Here is a 25,626-nt window from a genome sequence, read left to right on the forward strand (position 1 = left end):
ATTTTAAAATCAAATAACTAAAAATAGAAGCCACCTTCTCCCACCAACTCGTTCAAAAATGCTCCTCAAAGCCCGCATTTTTACTCTCTTTCTTTTCAATAACCACCAAAACAGGAACATGAAGAATAAACACTCTTCATTTGCCATTTCACACTAGTTCGTTATTGTTACAATGGCTAATCTGCTAGAAACTTACGCATGTACTCCTTCTACAGAGCGTGGTCGTGGAATTCTAATCTCCGGTGATCCCAAATCCAATTCCATTCTATACACCAATGGAAGGTCTGTTATAATTCGGTATCTTGATAAGCCACTGCAAGTCCATGTCTATGGCGAGCATGGCTACCCTGTCACAGTGGCTCGATACTCTCCAAATGGTGAGTGGATTGCATCTGCCGATGCTTCAGGCACAATTAGAATTTGGGGGGTTCATAACGAGTTCGTGTTACACAAGGAATTTCGTGTCCTTTCGGGTCGGATCGATGATTTGCAATGGTCGCCTGATCAATTGAGGATTGTTGCTTCAGGCGATGGCAAGGGAAAGTCGCTAGTTCGCGCTTTTATGTGAGTTTTTTCAAAAAAATTTCTTTATTTTTTCCCATTAGATATGTATATATATGACCGGAAGGTAATGGGTTGGAGCACGAAATAGCCTCCCTGCGAAAAAACAGGGGAATGCTTCTGGATTATCCTTTATATATATTGATATGAAAACGAGGATGTAATTTTTGTAAATATTGATGTAGGTGGGATTCAGGCAGTACTGTAGGGGATTTTGATGGACATTCGAAGAGGGTCCTAAGTTGTGCATTTAAACCAACAAGGCCTTTCCGAATTGTTACTTGTGGAGAGGATTTCATTGTCAACTTTTATGAAGGTCCACCATTTAAGTTCATGTTGTCTCACAGGTTGTTTAGTACATTAGTTAACTAATTGCTTCTTACATAATTTTTATTATTATTGGTTACTTTGAAAAACTCTATCTTGTATTGGAATCTACAGGGAGCATTCCAATTTTGTCAATTGTGTTAGATATTCTCCAGATGGTAGTAAATGCATTAGTGTAGGCTCAGACAAGAAGGGGATCATATATGATGGGAAGACTGGGGAAATAATTGGGCACTTGTCGCAGGAAGATGGTCATACATCTAGTATATATGCTGTTAGTTGGAGTCCTGATAGTAAACAGGTGAGCATCATATTTAGTTTCCTAATTAACTATTATGTGTTTCAACATTCTTTGGTTTAATGCTTTTATAAGGAAAAAATATGTGTTTGTGTTTCATAAAATTAGGTGCTTACTGTCTCAGCTGACAAGTCTGCAAAAGTATGGGAAATTTTAGACAATGGTAGTGGTGGGAAAGTAGTAAAAACATTGGCCTGCCCCACCTCTGGTGGAGTGGATGACATGCTGGTTGGATGTCTCTGGCAAAATGATCATCTTGTTATTGTTTCACTTGGTGGCACAATTCACTTATTTTCTGCAACTGATTTTGATAAAGCCCCAGTATCCTTCTCTGGACACATGAAAAATGTCAATGCATTAACTATAGTCCAGAGTGACCCAAAGCTAATTCTGACCAGCAGCTACGATGGGCGGATTCTGAAGTGGACTCAAGGTCATGGGTATAATGGTAGAATACAGAAGAAAGATAATGCACAAGTTAAATGTCTGGCAGCTATTGAACAAGAGATTATTATGTCTGGAGTTGACAACAAGGTTTGTTGTATATGGTTGATTGACAAGAAACTTCCTATATATTTTAGAATGTTATGGTTATAATCAAATTGCAGTTTCTTGATATTACTTGATTCAATTCAGGTGCGTAGAGTTCTTTTAAATGGAGATGAATGTGGAGAAACAGAAATTGTTGATATTGGCAGTCAGCCTAAGGATTTAAGCTTTGCTATTGATTCTCCTGGACTAGCTTTGGTTTCAACCGATTCAGGAGTTGTCTTGCTTAAGGATATGAAAGTAGTGACAAATATTAAACTTGGGTTTACAGTGACAGCATCTATAATTGCACCTGATGGAAGTGAAGCAATCGTGGGCGGCCAAGATGGTAAATTGCACATGTATTCGATTTCTGGTGATACTCTTACTGAGTTAGCAACCCTTGAGAAGCATAGAGGTGCTATTAGTGTTATAAGGTATTCGCCAGATGTCTCTATGTTTGCCTCAGGTGACCTAAATCGTGAAGCTGTTGTTTGGGACAGAAGCTCCAAGGAGGTAGGTTGAGGTCAAAAATGGTTGCACTATAGTTGTTTACAATCCCTGAAAATTTTTCGGCTAGCATGTAAGAGGGTGGCTTTAGCGTAACGGTAAAGTTACCCCCACTTGTGACTTTTGGTAGTCATGAGTTCTAACGGCAGAAATAGCCTCTCTACAAAATATTGGGGAAGTATCTCAACCCTCCCCAGAGCTCACAAATTTGAGATGCTTTGTGCAATATGTCGCATCTCTTCTTCTACCTTGAGCTAACATATAGTTTTGAAATGTGTGTTTTTTACAGATTAAGCTTAATAACATGTTATACCACACTGCTCGTATAAACTGTCTGGCATGGTCTCCTACTAATAACATGGTGGCTACTGGATCACTAGACACTTGTGTCATCGTATATGAAATTGGGAAGCCTGTTTCAAGCCGTATAACCATAAAAGGAGCTCACTTGGGCGGAGTTTATGGCGTCGCATTTACAGATGACAGCACTGTTGTTAGCTCAGGGGAGGATGCTTTTGTTCGTGTGTGGAGGTTAGCCCCACAGTGAAGGTGGAATTAGTATATATATATATATATATATATATATATATATATATAAAGGTTAGAGTTGATAATGAATTGACAACCTTAAAGATTCTTCCTTTGTCTTATTGAAGAAAGCTCTGCAATCAAGTCTCACGGTGGTCATGGACATTCAAGATTCAATTTGATAATTTTTGTCCTCTTTATATGTAGTTCTATTGCTCATAAGCATTCATTTGAGAAGACTCGAGTAAAAACCTATTACATTATTAGTTTTTTTTTTTTTTTTCAGTCCAGTTATTGCATTTTGATTTTTCAGTCTTATACGTGGAAAACATTCACACTTTATAGATAAAAATCATAGAATAGAAAGTTTCATATGTAAAATAATTTTTAGTAACACATTTGACATCCATACCAATTTATCAAACTTGAAAATAATCTATGAACAAAATGTTTTTGTTAACTTATGAAAAATATCCTTATAATTTGATTCTATTTTTTAAAATACTAATATAATTGTTTTGAAAAAAAAAAAAGCAAATTATTTTTTATTCTATAATATACACTAAATTTATTTATTATAAAATAATCTGTAGACACAGTTTGAATTTTGAAATCTCTTATGATCTGACACAATATGCTTTTTATCAATGTCATATTCAATATACTAATTGTTTTATTAGCGGTTAAATTTGACTACCTTAATATAGCGTTTCATTTTTCCTTCTTTTAGAAATTTTTAATTTTTCCCTTTTTTTTATAATATTAGGGTTTTTTCATATATATCATATATACAATATAGGTCAATTGTCAATAAATTTTTGCTTCTTATCAAAAATACCTAGGAACATAATTACTTCCCATCACTGGGCTCAATGTAACTGATTGAGTGAAAATCTCTATTAATAAGTTTCAGTGGTGTACTGGCATTTCATCGAACATTGAAAAAGATAAATTTTTATAATTCATTTTCCAAATTTTAAATATTAATGTAAAATTTGTGTGGAAAATACTCTTTAATACGGATAAAATTCAATGGATGTAAGTAAATATTATTAAATTGGTTGACGAGATAAAAGTTATTATTATTATTATTATTTCTTTCAATTATTTTTAGTTTGATTTCAACATAAATTACAAACCAAAAACTTTTTAAAAAATCGTAATATAATTCAATAACAATAATTATTTAAAAAACATTTAAATACTTATGTTGAACGCCATTCACCACTAGTTTTAAAAGTAAAGAAAATAATACGATCAATTAAGTAATAAAATTAATAAAAAAAGCATCAATATCCTCAGCACTTTCACAAATACTGTATTTCTTATATAACTAAATTATGTAAATTTCATGAGAAGAAATACTGAAATACGGAAATTAATACCTTAATAATATTAATTAAAATGCAGCATACTAGCAGAACGGCCTGGCCCGACCCGGTAAAACAGATCCAAACTTATATCGAAACAACATAAATCACGCGCTGGAGCAAAACGGAATCTCAACACTAAATCTCCGTACACCAACCTATCCAGTTCTTTCCTCGACCGTATCCACAGCAACATTGAATTTAGAAATGGAGAGCTCATCATCACAAACACCAAGCGATGATTTCTCAGTCTTTGTATTGGCATCTGATTTGGGTATAGACGCGACCCCATTTCTGAACCACCAAGAAAGAGATATCAAAGAAGAAGAAGAAGAAACTGAAAACTGGCATGATTGCTCTCAGTATCTCGTCTACGATGAGGATTTCTCCGATCTCGAACTTTTGCAATTTTTCCGGCTAGAGGGCTTTGATAAATCTGGCAACCGCATACTTCGTATAGTCGGCAAGTACTTTCCCGGTAATTAGTCTATCACTTGTTTTTAATTTTTCATTCTCTTGTAATTTCTGCTAATTTTTATTGGGTTTTGATCTAATTATTGATTTACGCTATATTGTTAGTGAATTTTACTTTATGGGCCATGTTTATGAAATGGGTTTTATATGCTTTTCGATGATGAAATGGGTTTTGCTTTTATATAGTTGTAGGGTTTTTCTTTTTCTTTTGCAAGAATGAGGCTTGGTTTTATTTGACAGCTCAATGATCGGAAACGTTATAGAAAAGTAGCAATTTTGTGCATCTTGGTATTATAAGCATTTCATTATGCTATATGGAAATACCCAATGGTGGTATTGTAGTCCAAAGATTATATCTTACTGGACGTATCTATATTTTTTCTTGTGAAAACTTTCTAGTGCTAGACCGAAGTTAATCTAACATGTTCAGCGGATTCTTTATCACTGAGATGAAACACTCTAGTGTTGGTTCCTTTCCAATTAAGGCAAAGCATATTCAGCAGTTTAGGTATATGGTTTTTGGAAGCTCTTTCTGCTGAGTCATGTCTTCTCTTAGCTTACTAGAATATTTGACTGTACTTTATGATAATGTGTTGCTACTCTAATTTCATCACCAAGAAAGTTTTCTTTTTGAAAAACTACAAAATATTCCATGACTAAATCTGTTTGCAAAGTCTTCTTCTTTTTAATTAGCTAAATTCAAGTCAGCTCAGATATGCGCCTCAAGTTTTCTTAGAAGAAAATGTGAAGTTGTTTGGTTATCTTGATATTAAATCTCTTCTCCTGTGATGTTCATCTTTAGCACTTTTTTTTTTTTTTTTTTTTTTTGGAGATAAAAAAAAAATGGGAGGTTAAAACAATAAGAGGGAAAGATGTGGTGGGAAGTATGTTGTTCTTTGTTTGATTTGTTAGAAATGGAGGGTCAAGGAAATGACAGCATTTCATTTTTCTTCCAATTTGAGCTTACATTTACTGTTTCCCCAAATTGGGAGGGTTTAGAGAGGGTATTAAGCTCTGAACTCATGAGTTTCTTTTTTCATTTTTTTTTTTTTTTTATTGGGAGGGGTTGGAGGGTGTTGAATATCACCTTCTCCTTCCTACTTAACCACATAATTTTAAAAAAGGTACAACTGTAATTTAATAGATATTTATTTCCTTCTGACAACGAATTAAGTCAAAATTCCTGCCTTTCTTTTCCTCCCAACAAAATAAATGAAGTGAGGTCCTTAATTTCCATCCTCTCAACCAGACAAAGGAAAATGTTTTGGATGAAATGGAATGGATATTTATTGATTTGACCTTTTTTATATTATAAATTTTCTCTCTCCTCTGGAGAATCTTATTTTGAGTGGAGTTTGTACTTTATCGTACTAAACCTTCATGCAATGTGTTTGCCTTTATGGTATGCAGCTCAAGTTATTAGTGGAGAGCGACTCAAGAAGTACATTTTGCACAAAATATGCAGCGAGTTGCCAGAAGGACCATTCTGCATTGTTTACATGCATACTACTGTGCAAAAGGAGGACAACTCCCCTGGTGTAACTATCTTGAGGTGGATATATGAAGAACTTCCTGCTGACTACAAGGACAGACTTCAAGTTGTATACTTCATACACCCTGGCCTGCGCTCAAGGCTTGTCTTTGCCACCCTTGGCCGATTTTTCTTAAGTGGAAGGTGAGTGGTTTCCTCATATTAAGTTCTAAGTACTTCATTTATTCCATGCTTCACCTTAACTTTCAAGTACTGTTGATTCGGTATATGGCTGAGACTTGGGAAAATCCATGAAATTTTAGGACTGATGATAGACTGCAGAAGCTAAAAAGAGCTAAAAGTTATCATATTAGAGGTTGCCAATGAGCATTTCCTAAGAATGATTACATTTATTTATGCAATTACCTGTTTTTTAATGCAGTGCTGGCAACAGGGCATCAATCGATGTATTAGTTCTGCTGCAATTTTTTTTTTTTTTTTTTTTTTTTTTTTGGGAAGTCCTGTTGCCATTCATATGAAATGGGAGGAGTAAGCATTACTAATTAGTACTTAGGAAGGATGTTCTAGATGTTTTTATTTGAGAGAGGACTATTGCTATTTTGTATCAAACAGCCAAATTAGGGGACAATATATGTCAGATTAGGCAGCTTAAAGTTTAGAAGTTCTACTTTGCTTTGATTTATTCTAAACCTTTTTGTTTTGACATTGGTAGCTTATATTGGAAGATCAAGTACGTAAGCCGCCTTCAGTACCTATGGGATGATATTAAAAGAGGAGAAGTTGAGATCCCCGAATTTGTTTGCAGTCATGATGATATTCTTGAGGATAGACCATTGACAGATTATGGCATAGAACCTGATCCTTTTCACTTACATGAAGTTCCTAACACAGCCTACTCATTTGGGAAGTATGAACAGAGATGGGTAGCCAGGGAATACCCCACTTAGTTTCTCTTGTCAGTAGGTTGATACCCTAATAGTTGTGTTCGGAAGAATTACTATATAATATAAATAACTCAAATGTACATAATTACTTGATGTTGTCTTTAGTTTTCTTTTGCCTGAACATAATGTGTTTAGAGAAAAAGGAATTTGGCTATCCTTAAAACAATGGTGATGTATAATATACTATTTTGGAGACCTGTTATAGTTTTTGTACATTCATTAGTTTCCTCTGCTGAAGATTCTATTTCTTGATAACCTGAACTTTGGTTCAGTGGAATACTACTGGACTGGTAAGTTCTCAGGCAATGTTTGAATTAAGGATTTTAATTAAGATCTATGAAATTTGTGGAAATCCATGGAATTAAAAATCTAAGTTTTTAAATTCAATAGATTTGCAGAATTTATTCTGCTTGATATAAATATTATATTCATGAAGTTTAATTTCTGGTAAAGAAGTAGAATTTTTAAATTTTCTAGGTGATTAAAATGAGGAATTTGGTTTAATTCTGTGAATTTTCGAAATCCATTGATTATTCAAAAAACTTTTTCTCAAGATCTTCTATACCAGCCAAGCACAGCCTTGTTCGATCATATGTAGAAAATAAAAATCCAAATTTTGCTAAACATGAACAGTCCTTTTACTATTTTTCCTTGAAATAAAAATACAAAAAATCTGGCCCGTTTTTCGGCTTTGCGCTAGCCTGAACCGAACCAAACCTCTAGCAAAAGAAACGATCCAAAAGAGGACCGAAAACCACAAAAGGCCTCTCTCCTTTCACTTTTCACGGTCACTATCGCTGCTACAAAATGTTCAGAGCTCTCTATCTCCGACGTTCCCTTCAATATCTCCACCACCATCCCTCCAAAGCTCTCGCCGCTGCATCAAACTCCGCCGCCTCTTTAAAACACCCATTTAACCCAATACGTGCATTGTCAACATCCACACAATCTTCTACTGCTTCAGATGCTGAGCTTCGCAAGTACCTTGGCTACACAGCGCTTCTCCTCTTCTGTGGAGCCGCCACATACTACTCCTTCCCTTTCTCTGAAAGCGCCAAACACAAAAAAGCCCAAATTTTCCGTTACGCTCCGTTACCAGAGGATCTTCACACTGTCTCCAATTGGAGTGGTACCCACGAGGTCCAGACTCGAGCCTTCCATCAGCCTGAGAATCTTAAACAACTTGAGGACTTGGTCAAGGAATCCAATGAGAAGAAAGCCAAGATCCGACCCGTTGGGTCCGGACTATCACCAAATGGCATTGGGTTGGCCCGGGCTGGGATGGTTAATTTGGCGTTGATGGATAAAGTTTTGGAGGTGGATAAGGAGAAAAAGAGGGTTAGAGTGCAAGCTGGGATTAGAGTTCAGGAATTAGTTGATGGGATAAAAGATTATGGTATTACTCTACAGAATTTTGCTTCTATTAGAGAGCAACAGATTGGTGGCATTATTCAGGTCTGTTTTATATATATATATATATATATATATATATATATATATATATATATATATATATATATATATATATATATATATATATTTGAAGAATAAATGAGCTTACTTGATAGCTAGAATGGTTTATTTATTGTTCCTGCAACTTAGGATCTATTGCTTTGCTAAATTTTAGAAATTGAATGGCTTCCACAATTTCATTAAATTTACGTCTCCCTGGATTATAGAGGAAGTGGTTATTTTCTTCCTCTTAGAAATGAAAGTGGGTGATGATCCTTGCAATTGGTGTGATAAATTTCATGGGTATATGTGTTTAGGTTGCAATGATGTTTGCTTTTGGATAAGGAAGCTTAACTAGTCAGCCAAAATTTTTAGTATGAATATATTGATAATATGAAACTTAAAAACTTATGAGCAACCATAGTAGATGAAACGACAAATTCAATATAATTGCACTAAAACTTTGAGGAATGAATTGGTGTTAATTTGAATTTGACCTATTTGATGGGCTTCTGGTTAGGTTGGTGCACATGGTACTGGTGCAAGATTGCCACCTATTGATGAGCAGGTCATCAGCATGAAACTGGTTACTCCTGCTAAAGGAACAATAGAGATTTCAAAAGAGAAAGATCCAGAGCTATTTTATTTAGCTCGTTGCGGGCTTGGGGGGCTGGGAGTGGTTGCTGAAGTCACCTTACAATGTGTTGAGAGACAAGAGCTTGTGGAGCATACATACATCTCCAACATGAAAGACATCAAGAAGAACCACAAGTAAATATTTGCTTATTTTATTGGATCGAGTGGATGGTTGAAACTTCAAATGAAAATCAAAGAAAGTAGGTTTTTGAGGTTATGCAGCTCTTAAGTCCAAAGATAAATAATTAAAAAAATACGTGGTTTTGGATTCTCAATATCTATCACAATCTGTCTAGTAAAATATTTGTAGTTAAGACTGGAAAGTCCTCCAATTCTAGTCTCTGATTATATGAACATCCTTGAAGTTCCCGTGGTGATAAGTTGTATGCTGCCTTCATCTGTCATGTGATGCATCATTGCCTATATTTATATGAATCTCGTGTGAGACTGATACAAGATCCTTCCTTCTCTAGATAGTCTTTTTTGGAGTGCAAACTCTCCCTCTTACACAGACAGACACATAGATATACAAATCACTGCATAGTTGAAATGAAATAATTAGTAGTCAGCTATCTGTGTCTCTAAAGTCCATTCGTTTTTTCCTTTTGCAGGAAACTGTTATCTGAGAATAAGCATGTGAAATACTTATATATCCCATACACTGACAGTGTTGTGATAGTGACATGCAACCCTATTTCAAAATGGAAAGGTCCACCCAAATTCAAACCCAAATATAGTAAAGATGAGGCCATAGAGCATGTCCGTGACCTTTACAAGGAGTCCCTCAAAAAGTACAGGTATAGCTATCGTCAGTTTTTTTTTTAGCTTTGTATTACACATATCTTGTTAGCCAATGTTGGGGACATAAATTGAGCTAGTTGATAATTTCACATCAGTCCTATTATGTATCTGCATACCCCTTATAAGAAAATATATAGATGTATATCATACATGCTAACTATGGACAAAGGAGGAGAGGAAACTAGTAATGATATGTCTTCCCCCCTAATATGTTTGTCCCTGCGTGTTAATTGCATACCTCAGTTACTTGCAGGACTGGAGAAATTGCAGCTAAAGCTGTGGACAAGGATGAAACAAACATAAATGAACTTTCATTCACTGAGCTAAGAGATAAATTGCTTGCTCTTGATCCTCTCAACAAAGACCACGTCATAAAGGTTAATCAGGCTGAGGCTGAATTCTGGAAGAAGTCAGAAGGATACAGAGTGGGTTGGAGTGATGAGATTCTGGGTTTTGATTGTGGTGGGCAGCAGTGGGTATCAGAAACTTGTTTTCCTGCTGGTACCCTCTCCAAGCCAAGCATGAAAGACCTCGAATACATAGAAGAGCTGAAGCAGCTCATAGACAAAGAAGATATACCTGCACCTGCTCCTATAGAGCAGCGCTGGACAGCTTGCAGCCAAAGTCCCATGAGTCCAGCTTCAAGCTCAGCCAAAGATGATATATTCTCGTGGGTAAGTTCACTGCAACTTCTACTTCCTAAAATTCATTATTTATTGCTGGAACTTTGTGGCAGTTGAATTGGTGATCATCATATAAACTATGCTTTCTTACCTTAGATGACCTAGAATCTGAAATTATGAATCTAAAAGATAAGACTTCAATGGATGGCCATTTATATATTGTGATGGGAAAAAACGCTAGTATGCAGACATTTATAGGGAAAATGGCTGAGACAGTCATCAATTCTTTTATTTCTGGTAATCTGCTTCGGTAACTGGTACGGTTGAGGATACATGCAGCTACCTCATCCTAATTGACAGTCATATATTTGACATTTGCTGTACTTGTAGGTTATTGCAGATGGAATGCTCAAACTCATTTGATTTTTTTTTTTTTTTTTTTTTTATCAGGTTGGTATAATCATGTATCTTCCTACAATGGATGCTCGCCAAAGAAAGGAAATCACAGAAGAATTCTTCCACTACAGGCAGCTAACTCAGAAACAGTTGTGGGACAAGTATTACTGTTTTGAACATTGGGCCAAGATTGAGGTATTGGTTGATCTTATTTTGATCTCCCCTGTTGACATCTAATATGCCATCTTCATTAATCTAAATCTAATTTTCATTTGGATGTGATCTGCAGTGCAATTCTGATCTATTTTTAGTGTTTGGAGCAGTGATTTTATTTCAGTTCTATAAGCCTGATGTTCATAATCATTCTAAAGGAGGGATTTATACATTTCTTTACTGTTACACACTGATATAATATCGGATACTCACCTTCCTTGTCCCTTTCTTTCTGTATTTATCTGGGGAATTCATGCTGCTAAGAAGCTCATTAATCTAATTTGCGCCGACTTAATGTTACCAACATACTGTTGCTTTCAGTTTGATGTATTTTTATTTAAAAATTGAAAAAGAAACATTCGTTGCAGGTTCCGAAGGACATGGAAGAGCTTGCATCTCTACAAGCTAGACTAAGAAAGCGTTTTCCCGTGGATGCATATAATAAGGCACGCAAAGAATTGGACCCCAACAGAATCCTTTCTAATAATGTGCTGGAAAAGCTATTCCCGTTATCAGAGGACATTTGAAAAGCATTAATTTTGATTGGTTGGCCATTTGTTTCTTTCTTATTAATTTTAAATACATGTTTCTTGTTATGCTTTTGATATTCTGCTGGTATTGCTTCAGTCTATGTTCCTGTACATTAATTTGAAGGAACTGGCCATAAAAGGATAACGTGTAGTCGTTAACTGTAACATATTTGATAGAAATTTTCTAGTGATAAAGGTTCAATCTTGCATTCTAAAGCTTTTGAAGTTAATAAATGGCTGAAAGCAATTAGTAAAAGTTTGAATCCTAGTGATCTGGCCTCTGCAATCCTCTGATATATTTTCTTTCCATTGGATCATTGCCCCGAGGTTTCATAAGAGGTTTTGATGATAACAAAACACTGTGATTTTACTAACGAGCTAGCTCAAGGGAAAGATGGCTTATAGTTATTGTTTGTCTCAACTATAAATTGTCTGTTTGCTTCCATTTTAGATCACCTAGATTTGATGGTATTGAAATAGTAGCAAATGTTGAAGTCCAAATAAACAAAATTCAAAATTTAAGGAAATTTTAAAAAAGAAAAACATTAGGTTATTTTACTAGGCATTTTTGCTCTACTAATTAGCTTTTTATTAGAAATATATAAGCAAATACATAAAACTAGAATAATCGAATACACAGGTTATGCTACTTAGAATCACAAGCGCATAATTCAGAAGCATGCTTCGCAAAGCCAGCAGCAGCATAGAGCAAAGAGGCTGCAAGAGTAGGAAAAGAATAAGAAAACAAATGTATATAATTCAACTTTCAAGCTTTAACTAGAAAGAACTGAAAACCTATTGTTTGCTAGTTATAAAAAATAGCTTTTCTTTCTTAACATACCATCCCTCGATGAAGGCCGTGTCTCCTTTCTTCTTGGTAGTAGGGCAGCATTTCTTTCCGGTGGCAGGTGTCTGTGTCTCAGTTGGGTATCCTTTTTAAGAATGCAAGAGAGATACAAGTTAGTTCTTTCCTTATCACATTAACAACAGTAACAATTAGAGGGACGAATTTAATTTTGTGAGGAACCTGGAGGAGGCTTGTTATCCTGTTTTTCTGACTTAGGCATAATGAATATTGAGACTGGCTTCTGTGTAACTTTATAGCAACTTGTGTATTCACTTGGGCAAAGATATGTTTGAACTGGGGTTGTATATATATACATTCATACATCTTCCTTCCTCCATATGAATGGGTAAAAAAGCTTGATAATTAAGCTTTTACTTTTGATTGCCACGAATTGATTCCTAAAGTTGTGTCTTTTCTCTTTTTTTCTCTTGGGTCGGTGGACAGGTAATCCAAATGCTGTTCATACTTATACTGGTACTAACATTGAAAGCTACATTGAAGAAAAAAAAAAAAACATTTTTGTTAAGTTTCAACATCAATTCTAACAATGCACTCATACTTGTACCCTGTTCCGAAATAGTTTTGGATTAGATTTTAGTATTTTGACTAAATCGGAATTAGTGTTCCCTATTAATTATATCATCCACTAACACAAGTTTTATGATAGTTTATAGAGTTTGATAGAGTTTTTTATGAAACGTTGTACCGTTAACGTTTCATATCGATTATTTTTTTTGAAAATTCTACTCACTGTATTTTTTCCCGATTCAACTAATTAGATAAGTAATGTCATTTTTTATCATTTTAAATTAAATAACTATTTTTATCAAACATTTCTAATTTAAATCCCTTCATAAACAACTAGCAGCTACTAAAACCTAATATTGCCGAACATATCATGTATATTTAACATAAATTCAGGCAATAGTTAATTCAAAAACTTTTACGAACTTTCTTGATGCTTTAATTCCCTTGATTTATATGTTTTAAGTTTTGCTCTTCTTATATTTAAATCTTGGCTTCGCTCCTGAATCAAAATAAGATGGTACTTAATGATACTAAAATTTAATAATTAATTTGAATCACTAAAACTTTTAAATTATAAGATTACCTAAAACCTCTTGTGCTGAATGTAATTGAAGTTAAAAGTTTAAACATTTTCAATGAAGAAAGCTAAATCTAAAAAGGGAAAAAGAAAGCCTTAAGAAGGATCAAGAACTCTGAAAAGCCAATCAATAAAAGTTTTACTGTTGATCTTTGTAGTTTAGACATCTTTCTACTCTATAAAAGAATGCTAGTATGTGAAACTGATTAGGAACATATTATTTACAGCTCAAAAGATTTACAAAACAAAAGCCAATGGAGGCTAAGGATTTTGGTTCTTTACTTGGAACAGAGGATAATAGAAAGTCTGCTCTGAAAAAAAAAGCAAGAAAACGACCGGAAAATAAAGAATAATATGAAAGGTTGTAAGTAAACATTAACTTGTCTTCTCCAAAGAATATATGCTTTCAAAGCAAAAACACTTAAAGAACGCGGTACTGACTAATGGATGATATCGACTGAGTTGATACCGGAGCATTTCGAAACCAAACCAACATTCACCACTGCTTTGCTAAGTTATGCATTGAAAAACTGTAATCTAAGGGTATAGAATGAAATAAGGAATGAGAATAAGAATATTCTGCTCCTATGCACCTTTTTTTTTAATCTTGTCTCTTCAAGAGTAAAAGTTTTAAATGTGAATGTCAAGAGTAATTTAATAATAATGCATGTTTTCTTCTTTTTTTTTTTTTTTTTTCGCCCTCTCACTTTCCTTTCTCTCCCCATACATGCGAAAATATAAATTCTGAATGAAAAGCATTGCAGGATTTCCTTAAAAATTCCATACTTGTATATAATTAAGGAAAAGATAATTACTTTAATTTTGTTCTTTCAATTATCTATATATATATATTGTTGCCCAATGCACAGTATACTAGCTCCCTATCACCATAACCATTAGGGGATGTACCATAGAAAGTAGCTCATACATGTACCTCTTCTACTCTATCATTAGGGTCCAGAAAAAGTTTTTATCTTAAGACCTCATTTGGTTGAACTGCACCTACTTCGAAGTAGAGTTTTCTAGTTTATAGAGTTCAAGAAATGCACTTGAATTGAGGGGATAACTTATTTCCCATTCGGTCAAAAAGAATAAAGAGTTTTAAGTTTTCAGAAATTTTTATATTTTTTAGAACCAAATAAAATGATATTTCTCACTTTTTGGAAATTTCAAGTTCCCGAGCAAGTTATCCCAACCATACGAGCCCTAAGAAGCAAATTATGGCATGCATGCTTAAAATCTAATTAAATTTAATCATCAAAGCTCAAAAGATTTTGATGGCCACTAAGGTGCGTCTTGCAAACTATTATTTGTTTCAATTTTTCCAAACAATAAATTTTACTTTTGCAGTCGACTGTTCTTTCGCCTTCTTTTTCACTTCAACTAAAGAGAAATGGAAAAAAGTAACCGATTTATATTCGTTTTGTCCATAAATATAAGTCATTTGAAAATTATTCTTTTATTTATAAGTGATTTTGAGTATGTATAAATAATTGATAAAGTTTTTCGAAGTTTACTATTATTTATATTAAATGTAATATATATAATTATCTCAATAATTGTCTAAAAGGATAATTTAGTCAAATTAATAAATATTTTGTTATAATTTAAGAGAATTAATTGATTCATTAATCACCGTATAACAGTTTTAAACGACTTATATTTATTAAGGGAGTAAGTATTTAATCCTTTCAATGTCAAATTTTATTTACCTATGAAATTTTATCCCTTAAAATTCATAAGTTAATTTAAATTATAAAGTTTATTTATGAATACTACAATTTGATTTCATCATATTATATTAAATTCTACAAAATTGAAATTTACAAAAGTGAATGAATGTTCTTGTTTGTACTATAAGAAACAAGGCTCCACACTTATTCTATATAACATTTTATTTTCTCCTATCAAGTTTATGACATATACATTGGTTTTAATGAATTAATTATCTTTGATTTAATGATATTAACATAGTAATCTAAATATTAAAACTAGATTAGGTAATTAAGGCAGGTACAATCATTAGGTTGAAGCTCTAGATTCACTCATTTTTTAGTTGCTTCTGAATACTATTGAGATAACATGATTTGGAAAGATTGTCTCTAAAAGCTAAACTTGTGGACCTTAATCACCCTATTTTTGACCAATTGTGTTTGAGCTAAATCCAATTATATAACCAAACGCATGGGACCATTTCAAACTCACATTCTAAGAACTATTTTTTTTTTTTTTTTTTTTATCTTCTTCTACCATAATTATTACATTCTGGAGTACTTAAGAAATGGACCCATTCTTTGCTTATATTCTTTGAACTTTCTCAAAATTTAATCCCTGTTTTTTGCTTGGAAAAAGTATTGTCAACCAATAATTGTTGTCCTTGGTGTTTCTAAGTAATTAAATACTTTGAAATGAAATTATTTTTATGATTATAAAACCATTATAAGCTAACAACGCATGTGATTTGTGGAGTGAATTCTATCTGGCTTCATGTGTTTTCATTGTTAGATCTATAGTTATGAGTAAAAATTGAAGTTAACCCCTCAATTTTGTAAAAATAATTCAATCATGCTGGAGTCAAAAAATTTTGTTTGTTTTCCATTATTGCTTTATGTCGTCTTTATGCCTAGAAAAGATGCTCCAGGTGATCTTGTTGAACCAAAAAAATGTTTCAAATTGACAAAAAACATAAATCCAATAAAATTCAAAACCCTAAACTAAGAAGGAGGAGGAGATAGGAAGAAAGTAGAAAAGAAAATTAGCAAATTTTACTTGGAAAATCCATAAAAAAATATATATATAAATATTTGCAGAGAGAAGATATATAGTCTTGTCCAGATATTTCACTTTCATACTTTTAATAAAGGAGATGATTACTTGAGAAAAGACTCATCAGGAATGCTTCTTCAATAAGGAAATTAAAATTTCACCTAAAGCATCCAAGATAATAAAAACTATATTTGGAAAATTACGCGATATAGAAAGTAAGTTTTTAATAACCAAAGTCATTTGAAAAGCTAAATGAGTATAACTTTTCATATTTTCACACAATTTTCTTAAATAAGGACTAAAAAAATGAATTTCCCTCCATAGGTCAGATCATAAACTTCATTTTTTACAATCATTTATATTCTCTTCATTCTAATAAATCATTTAAAGTCTCATAGAAGATTAAAACGTAATTAAAGGCATATATTAAATGAGAAATAAATAAGACATTAGGGGTAACCTAAGAATAGATTAGATGTTCATATATTACATATTCTGGAAAATAAAAATTGAAATTTATAATTAGTCATTTGAAATCATTGAATACTTGAAATTTGACACCATTATTTAAATGCTGAAGCTCAAATCTAAATTCTTATTAATATTCAAATGTCTATTTGTCATAATGGCCCTCATATATTTTCCTTTCCCATAGAAAAAAAAAAAAAAGTCAGATTAATACACACACAATATAATTTTCATAGTCTCCTCATACTTGATATATTATTGAATATGTCCATCAAAGTCAGATTAATACACACACAATATAATTTTTTTTTTGTTTTTTGCATATAAAAAAATCAATAGTCTATAATGTTTATAGTGTAGGTCAAATTAAAATCTATTTGCTTGTTTCTTATAAAATAAATTTTTGAAATTTATTTACAAAACGATATTTTCATGTTTAATGGTATAAAAAAAATTCAAAATTATACATTTTTAATTTAATGAAATTTGTTTATGCAAACAAACTATATATTTAAATATATAAAGCTAAAGAGCTAGCAAAAATTACATATTTAAAATGAATTCTTAACGATTAATCCAAACGTAATGTAAATTCAACAATTTGCAAAACAAATGAATTGTTTACAAGTTTCAATTTTATGTGTTGAAACTCAATTAATCAAATCTGAAATACATAAACAAACAGCAAATAGAATTATTTTAGGAATACAAGGAAGATAAGTGATTCTTTGTCCATGTCATCCAATTGAAGTTAAGACCAGACATATACATATGCAGTGCATAGGCCCTTAATGGAATTAAATGATTCCATTTTTTGCACCAAAACATATGTATCTATTTTGCTTATATTGCAAATGACCTTTAGCAAAATGTAAATGTAAGTAATTAAATTTGACTTAATACTTGTCAAGTATCATATCTCATCAATGTCTAACATAATATACCCCAAGAATATAAAATTTGAAATGCACACTAAAATATAAAACATCACTCTTCATCTGTTCATAAACCAAAAATTCGATGTAAATAAGTTTCAAGATCATCTGTTCATAAAACCAAACGTTCTAAAGCCCATTTCAATGCAAACGTTGGTAACTATATTTTGGGTGAAAGAACCACCAAAAACGAAAGAAAGGGCATTCATTCTGCTTTCTTTCTTTCTTTCTTAAAATTTAATAGTGAAACAATTTATATATGTATATATACCTAATCTCAACTGAAAGCATAAAAACTTAATCTATAGGATTCTGAAAATATATGAATAAAACCAACTTACACATGAAAAATAGGTAATATTTCAGTTTACTTTTATGAGAAACAGAAACTAAAAGATCATAATGAATACTCTTTCTTTAACTTGCAGTTTCCTAACAATTTATGAGGCAATGCATGAGAGAAACTTAAAGAAAGAGAGACAAAAAGAGCTTGGTGATGATTAATGCAAGAAATATAAAAAAGAGCAGCTAAGTAAGGGATCAAAAGGAGGAGACCAAAACACCCACCACTGGGTTTATAAATATATAATATGTATATATCAAGAAAGGCCTAGCTAGGGTTTAACCTGTATGTCTGTTGGAGTTATAATAAAGAAAAAGAAAAACCAAATAAGGCAAGAGAAGAAGGGGGACAAAAAAGAGGATTTAGATGGAAGAGAATCCACGTTTAGATAATACCAATATATTAAGCTGTCGTGTGTAGTCACACTCAGTGTTGCATCCATGCAAGACAACCAATCAAATTTGTCTACAAATACCCACATATATTTTTTTTTCTATAAAATAGCAAGTATTAATTTATATTTAAACAAAATAAAATTAAACCCATACCCAATCAAGCTTCAATTCACAAAAAAAAAAAAAAAAAACCCATGAAAATTTGAGAAAATTCTTGTTTAAAATTAAAAATAATAAAAATTGTGGAAAAAAAATTTGAAAAGACAGCTCATTTCATCAATAGAATATTTAGTACCTCATGTCCAAACAAAGCCTATATATATATGATTAAAACATCAAACCCCACCACCCTTATAATTATCCAAAATAAATAAATAATCTCCCCCTTAATTATCAAGTTAATTAAGTTTCTCATAACAAATTGTAAATTAATTAAATATATGATCAATTTAATGTTTTGATGTTCATATGCATGTATATGTGTATGTGTAATATGTAGAGAGGTGGGTGGGGGGACAAGAAAAATAGAAGGGTGCAATTAATAGGCCATGATATTAGATTTATCAATAAATACAAAGGAGTTGACAGGCCGGGTTTTGAAAAGATTGACCTGTATTTCTCCCTCTCTCTCTCCGTCTCTCTCTCTCTCTCTCTCTCCCTCTCTCTCTCTCTTTCTCTTTGTCTTTGTCTTTCTTTCTTTCTTTCTTCCTCCGTATATCATCTTCAGGAGAGGAGAGAGAGAAAGAGAGCAAAAGCTCAGATTCTCCTTGTCTCATCCAATGAGAAAATATAAAAGATATATATCCCATCTCCAATGAAACTGCACTTCTTCGTATGACGATCATCATTGAAAGAAAGCCTACACAAAACAACCCAACACAGAACAGAGAACCCAAAAGAAAATACAAGAAAAAGAAAAAGGAAAGAAAGGCAAGGCAAGTGAAAAGGAAAAAAAAAAAAAGAACTGACAAGAAAAGGATATAAATATATATATTCCAATAATAATACTAATCATAATCTTCATGAGCTTTCACGAAGGTTTTTTTTGTTGTTTGAACTTGTCTTTCTCCTCCTCTTCTTCCCTATATTTATATAAATATTAAAGATCAAGAACTTGAAAATAAGCTAAAAGTCATGAGAGTGGTGATGATACATTGTTGGGTCATGCCCTCTTTGGCTATTATGACTATTATCCTCATCTCCTTCCATTCTTGAACCCATTTGACCTGAACCACCACTTACACTTGTAGCACCAAGATTCAAATAAACCAATCTTGAATCAAGATTCAAATTTCCACCACCACCGCTACTAGTACTATTATTTTCATGATCGCTAATCGGCGGCGGATATATTGCATTTGAACTACTTCCTGCATTAACACTCCCTTCTTCACGTGAAATCACCAAAGCAGCGGATTGAACTAATTCCAAGCAAAGCCTTAACTTATTTGGTTCAATATGTGCTAAACCAGGCACTGCCCCCTTAAACAAGAAATCCGAAGTTAGGGTTCTTAAAATATCTAATGGTGTAATTCCATCCACAGTTCTAACATTAGGATCTGCATGATGGTCTAATAAAACTGCTACCATATCTGGTGATACCATTTCTGCTGCAACATGAAGTGGGGTTTTACCCGCCGGTCCAGCCGGATAGTTAACATCAGCTGCTCCAAGTTCAAGTAAGGCTTTTACTACTTCTCTGCTGCAGCTTTCTACTGCATAATGTAAAGCTAATGCTTCGTCAAGATTTAGCCCTTCTCCCATTACCATAAGTTTGACTAGCTCTACATCTGATGAATCCAAAGCTCTTCGCATTCTTCGAACCTTTTGATCTTCAAGATCAGCGGCTGCGGTAAGATCATGGTGGTGGGGATGGTGGTGGTGATGGTGGTGGTGATGTGGCATTAGAGACCGACGCGCTAGAGATGATTTAAGGCGTAATTCTTCGATTTTTGCTACAACGTCTATTGGAAGGTGTTTGGCAAGAACTTCTGGTGGTAAGCCTGACTTAGCGACTAAATGAGAACAAGTAGTCCAAAGTTGGTGCATTTCTTGTTTTCTTGAAGCAATTAGAACTTTCATTACATCTTCAATTGAAGCTTTTTCTACCATGGTAGCCAATTGCTTCTGTTAGTACAAAACGGAAATATTGGAAAATGAAAATAGTTAGTTGCAGATAGATGATACATGTGCAGTTGATCTTTTAAAAAAAATTATAAATATGAATTTATTTTTAAACCGTATTAATTATGGGGAAAGTTTTTACAGTTGGAACGGTTGAGTATGCTTTACTGTGGAAGACAAGACTGGAGATCAAGAAGTATATTTGGATTTCTTGGCTATGTAAAGATTATATAATAAAGATTGAAAATTTCAAGTCAAGAAATTAACATGAAATCAAGATTTTTAAACCTTCTCTATCTATGTAATAACAATATTAATGAAAATAAGACATGTACTAATTTGGTCAATATATAAAAAAATGGAAGAAACAGAAGTCAAGAAGAAGAAGAAGAAGAAAGAGGAGGAACAAGATCAGTGTATAATTGGAATTAATTAACTGCTAAACAGAAAAAATAAAATAAAAATGGTAGAATTGAACAAGAAAGTTCAAGAAAACTACTGATTATTGCTAATCATCAAAGAAACGGATCACCCAATTGATAACACCTCATGACTTAGCTACTCCACCATGAGATAATAAGAACTCCATCCCTCAAAACAAAATTAATTAAAAAAAATAGAAAAAGAAAATAGAAAACCACCCACTTCAAAAAATCCCTTCCCACTTCCCAAAAACCAAAAATTATAAAAAAAAAAAAAAAAAAGGAAAAAAAACCAGTAGTGACTCCATACCCACAACACAATATGACTACTCCACACACTAATCAAGATTCAAAGACAGTAGGTAAAATTTTAGACAGAGAAAAGAAGAAGAAAGAAAGAAAGAAAAAGAGCAGTAGTATCAAGACCTGAGTAAGCAATGCAAGCTGTTCAACTCCAAAATATCTAGCGGCAGCAAGAGTATCGAGAGCAAGATCAACGGCTGAGGTACAATGCGTGTGCCAACAACCTCTTTCACCACAATTAGGCCTTGGCTCATGCTTTTGAGGGACAATAGAGACTTGTCCACTATACAAAAACTGTAAGAGCAACAAAAACACCTCATATCCCACCGAGTTTACTGGTATTACATTTTGCCTCGAACCGGTCGCCGATCCTCCTCCAACCGAGTTTATCATTCTTGACCCGCTTCCCGGGTCTAACCCTGATGGCGGGTCAGGTCCACAAAAGAATTTCCTAAAGAACAAACTTCTTGCTGCTAAAATACACCTGTGCGCATGAACTAATCTTCCTTCTACACTGAAAGTTACATCAGAGAAAGCTTGACCGTTGATTAGAAGATTTAGATAATCTAAAGACAGAGATCTTAAGGATTCTTCAAGAGTCATGGTAATGGTTCTTCTAAAAAATATATATATATTTCTTTACTTTTTCTTTATTATTAGGGTTGTTGCTCTTGTATATCTGCTGTATGAGAAAGAAAGGGAGAGGAAAAACTAGGGAATTCTTTAAAGAGAATTCATGGAGAGGTTAATTTGAAGGGCTAAGAGAGAAAGAAGAAGAGAAGGGGGTAATAAAGAAAAATTTTCATTTCTTTCTTTCTTTCTTTCTTTCTTTCTTTCTTGTTGTTCTTGTTTGGTGTTGGTTCTTGTTCTTGCTGGAGATGATGATGATGATGATGGGTCTTGGGTAGTGTATGAGTTACTGTGTGTTTAAAAGAGAGAGAAAGAGAGATTCTTTTCTCTCGATGGAGAGGTGTGTTGCGGTGTGGAATTAGATATTTTGAGAGAGAAAGGGAGAGAGAGAGAGAGATAGAAGGCAATATGGGTGGCTATTCTGGGCGGCTGAGGTATTTAAAAAAGGGAGATGGTTAAATTAATAACATAAAAAGAAATGGTTATGAATTTTTATTTGATAAAAATAATAATAATCAATCTTTTTATCATAGTATATAAAAATAAATAATATTTAGTAGTATATTATTTGAATTGAACGTACACGTAGCCTGAGGGCAAAATCATGTTCTTTATGACTTAATTGTGTTGACTCCTAGACTAATATGGGACCATGCCTTTATTTATTTATTTAGTTTCTTTTAATTTAAATTTTAATGATGTGCTTTCTTTATAAGATGTAATGTAATTATTATTTTATTTACCTCTCTAAATTTATTAATTTATAGGATTTATTATTTCAAATCATTTTATGGTTGCTCTACCGATGTACAACAAAATAGTCCTTTTAAAAAATATATATATATATATGTATAGTTGAAGCAATTGGGTTCTAACTTGTGTGTGTGTGTTTAACGTGTATTCAATTCAGTTTTCTCCCTCACTTTTATTTCAGATATGCTTTTCTTTTCTTTTCATATTAATTATGTATTATATCGTCGCGCACCAAATCATAGTTTAGTGGTAAGTGTGTAAACGATCTAATAATAAATTTAGATTTGAATTCCTATCCCTTGTATTAAAAAAAAAATTATGTATTGTATCATTTTCTCCCTCATTTTAAAGTGAGAAAATAAGATTTGTTTAAGTGGAATTAGAATCGATATTAGAATTATAAATTATAAATTTGAATCCCATCTAATAGAAGAAAAGTCAATGTGCGATTTTGTCCTTAAAAAAAAGGTTAATGCGCAATTTACTGACACTTATGACTTACACATCACATAATTAGACCTAAAATTATAATTTAGTAAATTTTAGTTTTTACAGAAATTTAGAAAATTACAGTGTTTTGATTGTTATAATTGGCCATTAAAATATCTAAATTCAATTCCAAATATCATAAATTTGGAAAATTAGAGTATTGGTGAAGGATTTATTATCCATACCTTATTAATTAAGAGGTTAATATCATATTTAATGTATCAAATATGCACAAATTGTTAATTAATTTTTTTTTTTTTATGCTTTGTTAACATGAAATAAAGCACATTGAATCTTATCATAGTGCACCACACCTGACCTAGCACTCAAACTGTTAGTTATTTTGGCTTTTTATTTGCGTTTTCTTTTTGTTTGATCGTTTGGAGAGCCAAAAAAAGAAAAAGGAGTAGAGAAGCTCAATAACACATCACTGATTCAATAGTGGCTTTTCACAACCACATTGATCCAATTTTTTTCTTTTTAATTCTCAATTTGGGCTAATTTATATTGATTAAAAAGTATTTTTCTTATTATCTATGCTTCTATTATTTTTCTCTCATTCGATCAAAATTTATAATTTAATTGTATTGCAAAAATTGAAAATTTAATTACTTACTCAAATAATAAGTTAGCACTTACACGTTTATCAATTAATTAATTTTGGCATATTCAAAATTTTTAAGATAGCCTCTACATATATATATGTATATATACACACACGCCAAATAATTCGGTTTATTTACTGAATTATTTTTTTATTTTTGTTACAAGAAAAATGTAAAAAGGCGTATCAGACGTGTATTCTCAATCTACTAAACTAAAGTAAATTTTATTTTTGAGGACCGAACCATTGGTCTTACTCAATAGAGAATAACGTCCCAACCATTTATCTTATCACTCGTCGATAATAACTACTAAATTATTTATTAACTTTCCATTTTGATGAATTCCATTAATATCCAAAACTAAACCTAAAATAAAAAGATTGAGAATTAATTGGGATTTTCTAATGGTTAATTACAAGAAAATGATTAATTATATTTAGAATTTTTATTGATTTTCAATTGAATAATTGTAATTTATATCTATTCATAAAAAATTTAACTCCAGGTTAAATTTCTGATTGATGTTTGCTGGTTATACTTCCATCAACATGTATCATGTTCTTGCAAATTTTGAAGTATATATTTGCAAATCCCAATGAAATATACTTGACTTGGTAATTGAAACTTGTAATTATTTTCAAAGGTTGTTCCTCAATTTGCGTAATCTTGCATTAATTAATTGTTTGTATAATCAAGATTATCCTCTACACATGTCATAATAATACAAACGACTTTAATGTATTAATTATAAACTGTATACATGAGAATTGTAATATGGTAGAGTTTTCAGTTCTACCTTAATCGTAATTATTATTCCTTGACTTAATAATAAAAAATTCGATCATTAAATGCTTGATTTAATAATTAATTAATGATGAGATTTTTTTTCTATTATATTAATAATTTTTGTTCAATACCTAATTATTGATTCATGAAATTACTTCCTAAATATATATTTTAGAATTTTCTTTTTCCAATTAACATATTTATAAAATATTATTTCTCAAAAAGAAAGAAAAAAAATATTATATTAAGTGTTATAATAAAATCATTGAATGTTATAAATTAAGAACACCAAGGCCTTACAAAATATTAATATAAACAAACATCTAGAAAAGTATTAAACATAAAAAAATACAATTAAGCAATTAATTATGAGACTTAGGAAAGATAACCTTAAAGTTTAAGCACATTAGAAATACAAAAGTGTTTTTGTCTCCTCAAGTTTTATTATTTACCAGACATGCTCTAAACAAAATCATTACAGCCTCACTACTACTGCTGTAATTTTCTTAATTTATTACAAAATTTTTAATTAATTTAATATAAACTATCAAACTTACAGTGTTAGTCCAGTTGGCAATCATATAAATTCTCCTTCTTCATTAATCAGGGTTCTACACTGCTGCCAAATAATATTTTAAGACAATAATCAGGAAATTTTAATATTTTTAATGAATATTTTAAAAATAATATTTTTAAATATATATTACATTAAAATGAGTGCACTTGCAGCGGGCTACGAACTCGAGCCTTTCATTTTTTATATAAGTGAGAAGATCAATCATACTATCATCTGTTTGATATTGAATTTTACATATTCAATAATATAAATTTTAAAATTTTATAAATGCATATAAGCATGATGAATTGAAAGTTTTAATTTTATCAAATATCATCCTAATCTCGGTATGTATATACTAATTTGAAAACATCCTAACCGTAAATAAAAAAAATATAAAATATGTAAATTGAGTA

The 25,626-nt window shown here is 32.0% G+C and overlaps 4 protein-coding genes and 1 long non-coding RNA gene across 5 annotated transcripts; 3 read left to right on the plus strand and 2 right to left on the minus strand.

Moving 5' to 3' along the window:
- The first annotated feature begins 36 nt into the window (after positions 1-36).
- Positions 37-3,037, plus strand: LOC105645079 (actin-interacting protein 1-2). Its single transcript, XM_012230590.4, has 6 exons — positions 37-564; positions 747-908; positions 1,003-1,189; positions 1,295-1,720; positions 1,823-2,230; positions 2,514-3,037. Exons 1-6 carry the CDS (start codon positions 173-175, stop codon positions 2,769-2,771), a joined length of 1,833 nt encoding a protein of 610 aa, XP_012085980.1. The 5' UTR covers positions 37-172; the 3' UTR covers positions 2,772-3,037.
- Positions 3,038-4,233: 1,196 nt separating this feature from the next.
- Positions 4,234-7,245, plus strand: LOC105645078 (SEC14 cytosolic factor family protein / phosphoglyceride transfer family protein). The gene is made up of 3 exons (XM_012230589.4): positions 4,234-4,600; positions 6,007-6,271; positions 6,801-7,245. The coding sequence occupies exons 1-3, from the start codon at positions 4,330-4,332 to the stop codon at positions 7,033-7,035; spliced, it is 771 nt and encodes a 256-aa protein (XP_012085979.1). The 5' UTR covers positions 4,234-4,329; the 3' UTR covers positions 7,036-7,245.
- Positions 7,246-7,728: 483 nt separating this feature from the next.
- Positions 7,729-11,899, plus strand: GLDH (L-galactono-1,4-lactone dehydrogenase). Its single transcript, XM_012230587.4, has 6 exons — positions 7,729-8,487; positions 9,005-9,255; positions 9,732-9,917; positions 10,175-10,595; positions 10,995-11,135; positions 11,522-11,899. Exons 1-6 carry the CDS (start codon positions 7,840-7,842, stop codon positions 11,678-11,680), a joined length of 1,806 nt encoding a protein of 601 aa, XP_012085977.1. The 5' UTR covers positions 7,729-7,839; the 3' UTR covers positions 11,681-11,899.
- A 349-nt stretch (positions 11,900-12,248) lies between these two features.
- LOC105645076 (uncharacterized) lies at positions 12,249-12,865 on the minus strand. The gene is made up of 3 exons (XR_001047416.4): positions 12,711-12,865; positions 12,525-12,615; positions 12,249-12,400 (listed from the first exon to the last, which is right to left on the minus strand). It is a non-coding gene; the product is annotated as an uncharacterized LOC105645076 (long non-coding RNA).
- Positions 12,866-19,069: 6,204 nt separating this feature from the next.
- Positions 19,070-22,446, minus strand: LOC105645075 (BTB/POZ domain and ankyrin repeat-containing protein NBCL). The gene is made up of 2 exons (XM_012230586.4): positions 21,515-22,446; positions 19,070-20,669 (listed from the first exon to the last, which is right to left on the minus strand). The coding sequence occupies exons 1-2, from the start codon at positions 21,992-21,994 to the stop codon at positions 19,668-19,670; spliced, it is 1,482 nt and encodes a 493-aa protein (XP_012085976.1). The 5' UTR covers positions 21,995-22,446; the 3' UTR covers positions 19,070-19,667.
- Between the last annotated feature and the right edge of the window lie 3,180 nt (positions 22,447-25,626).

Source organism: Jatropha curcas, chromosome 2, assembly GCF_041381405.1.
Source record: "Jatropha curcas cultivar XTBG-Jc1 chromosome 2, XTBG_Jcur_1.0, whole genome shotgun sequence".
Classification (NCBI taxonomy): domain Eukaryota; kingdom Viridiplantae; phylum Streptophyta; class Magnoliopsida; order Malpighiales; family Euphorbiaceae; genus Jatropha; species Jatropha curcas.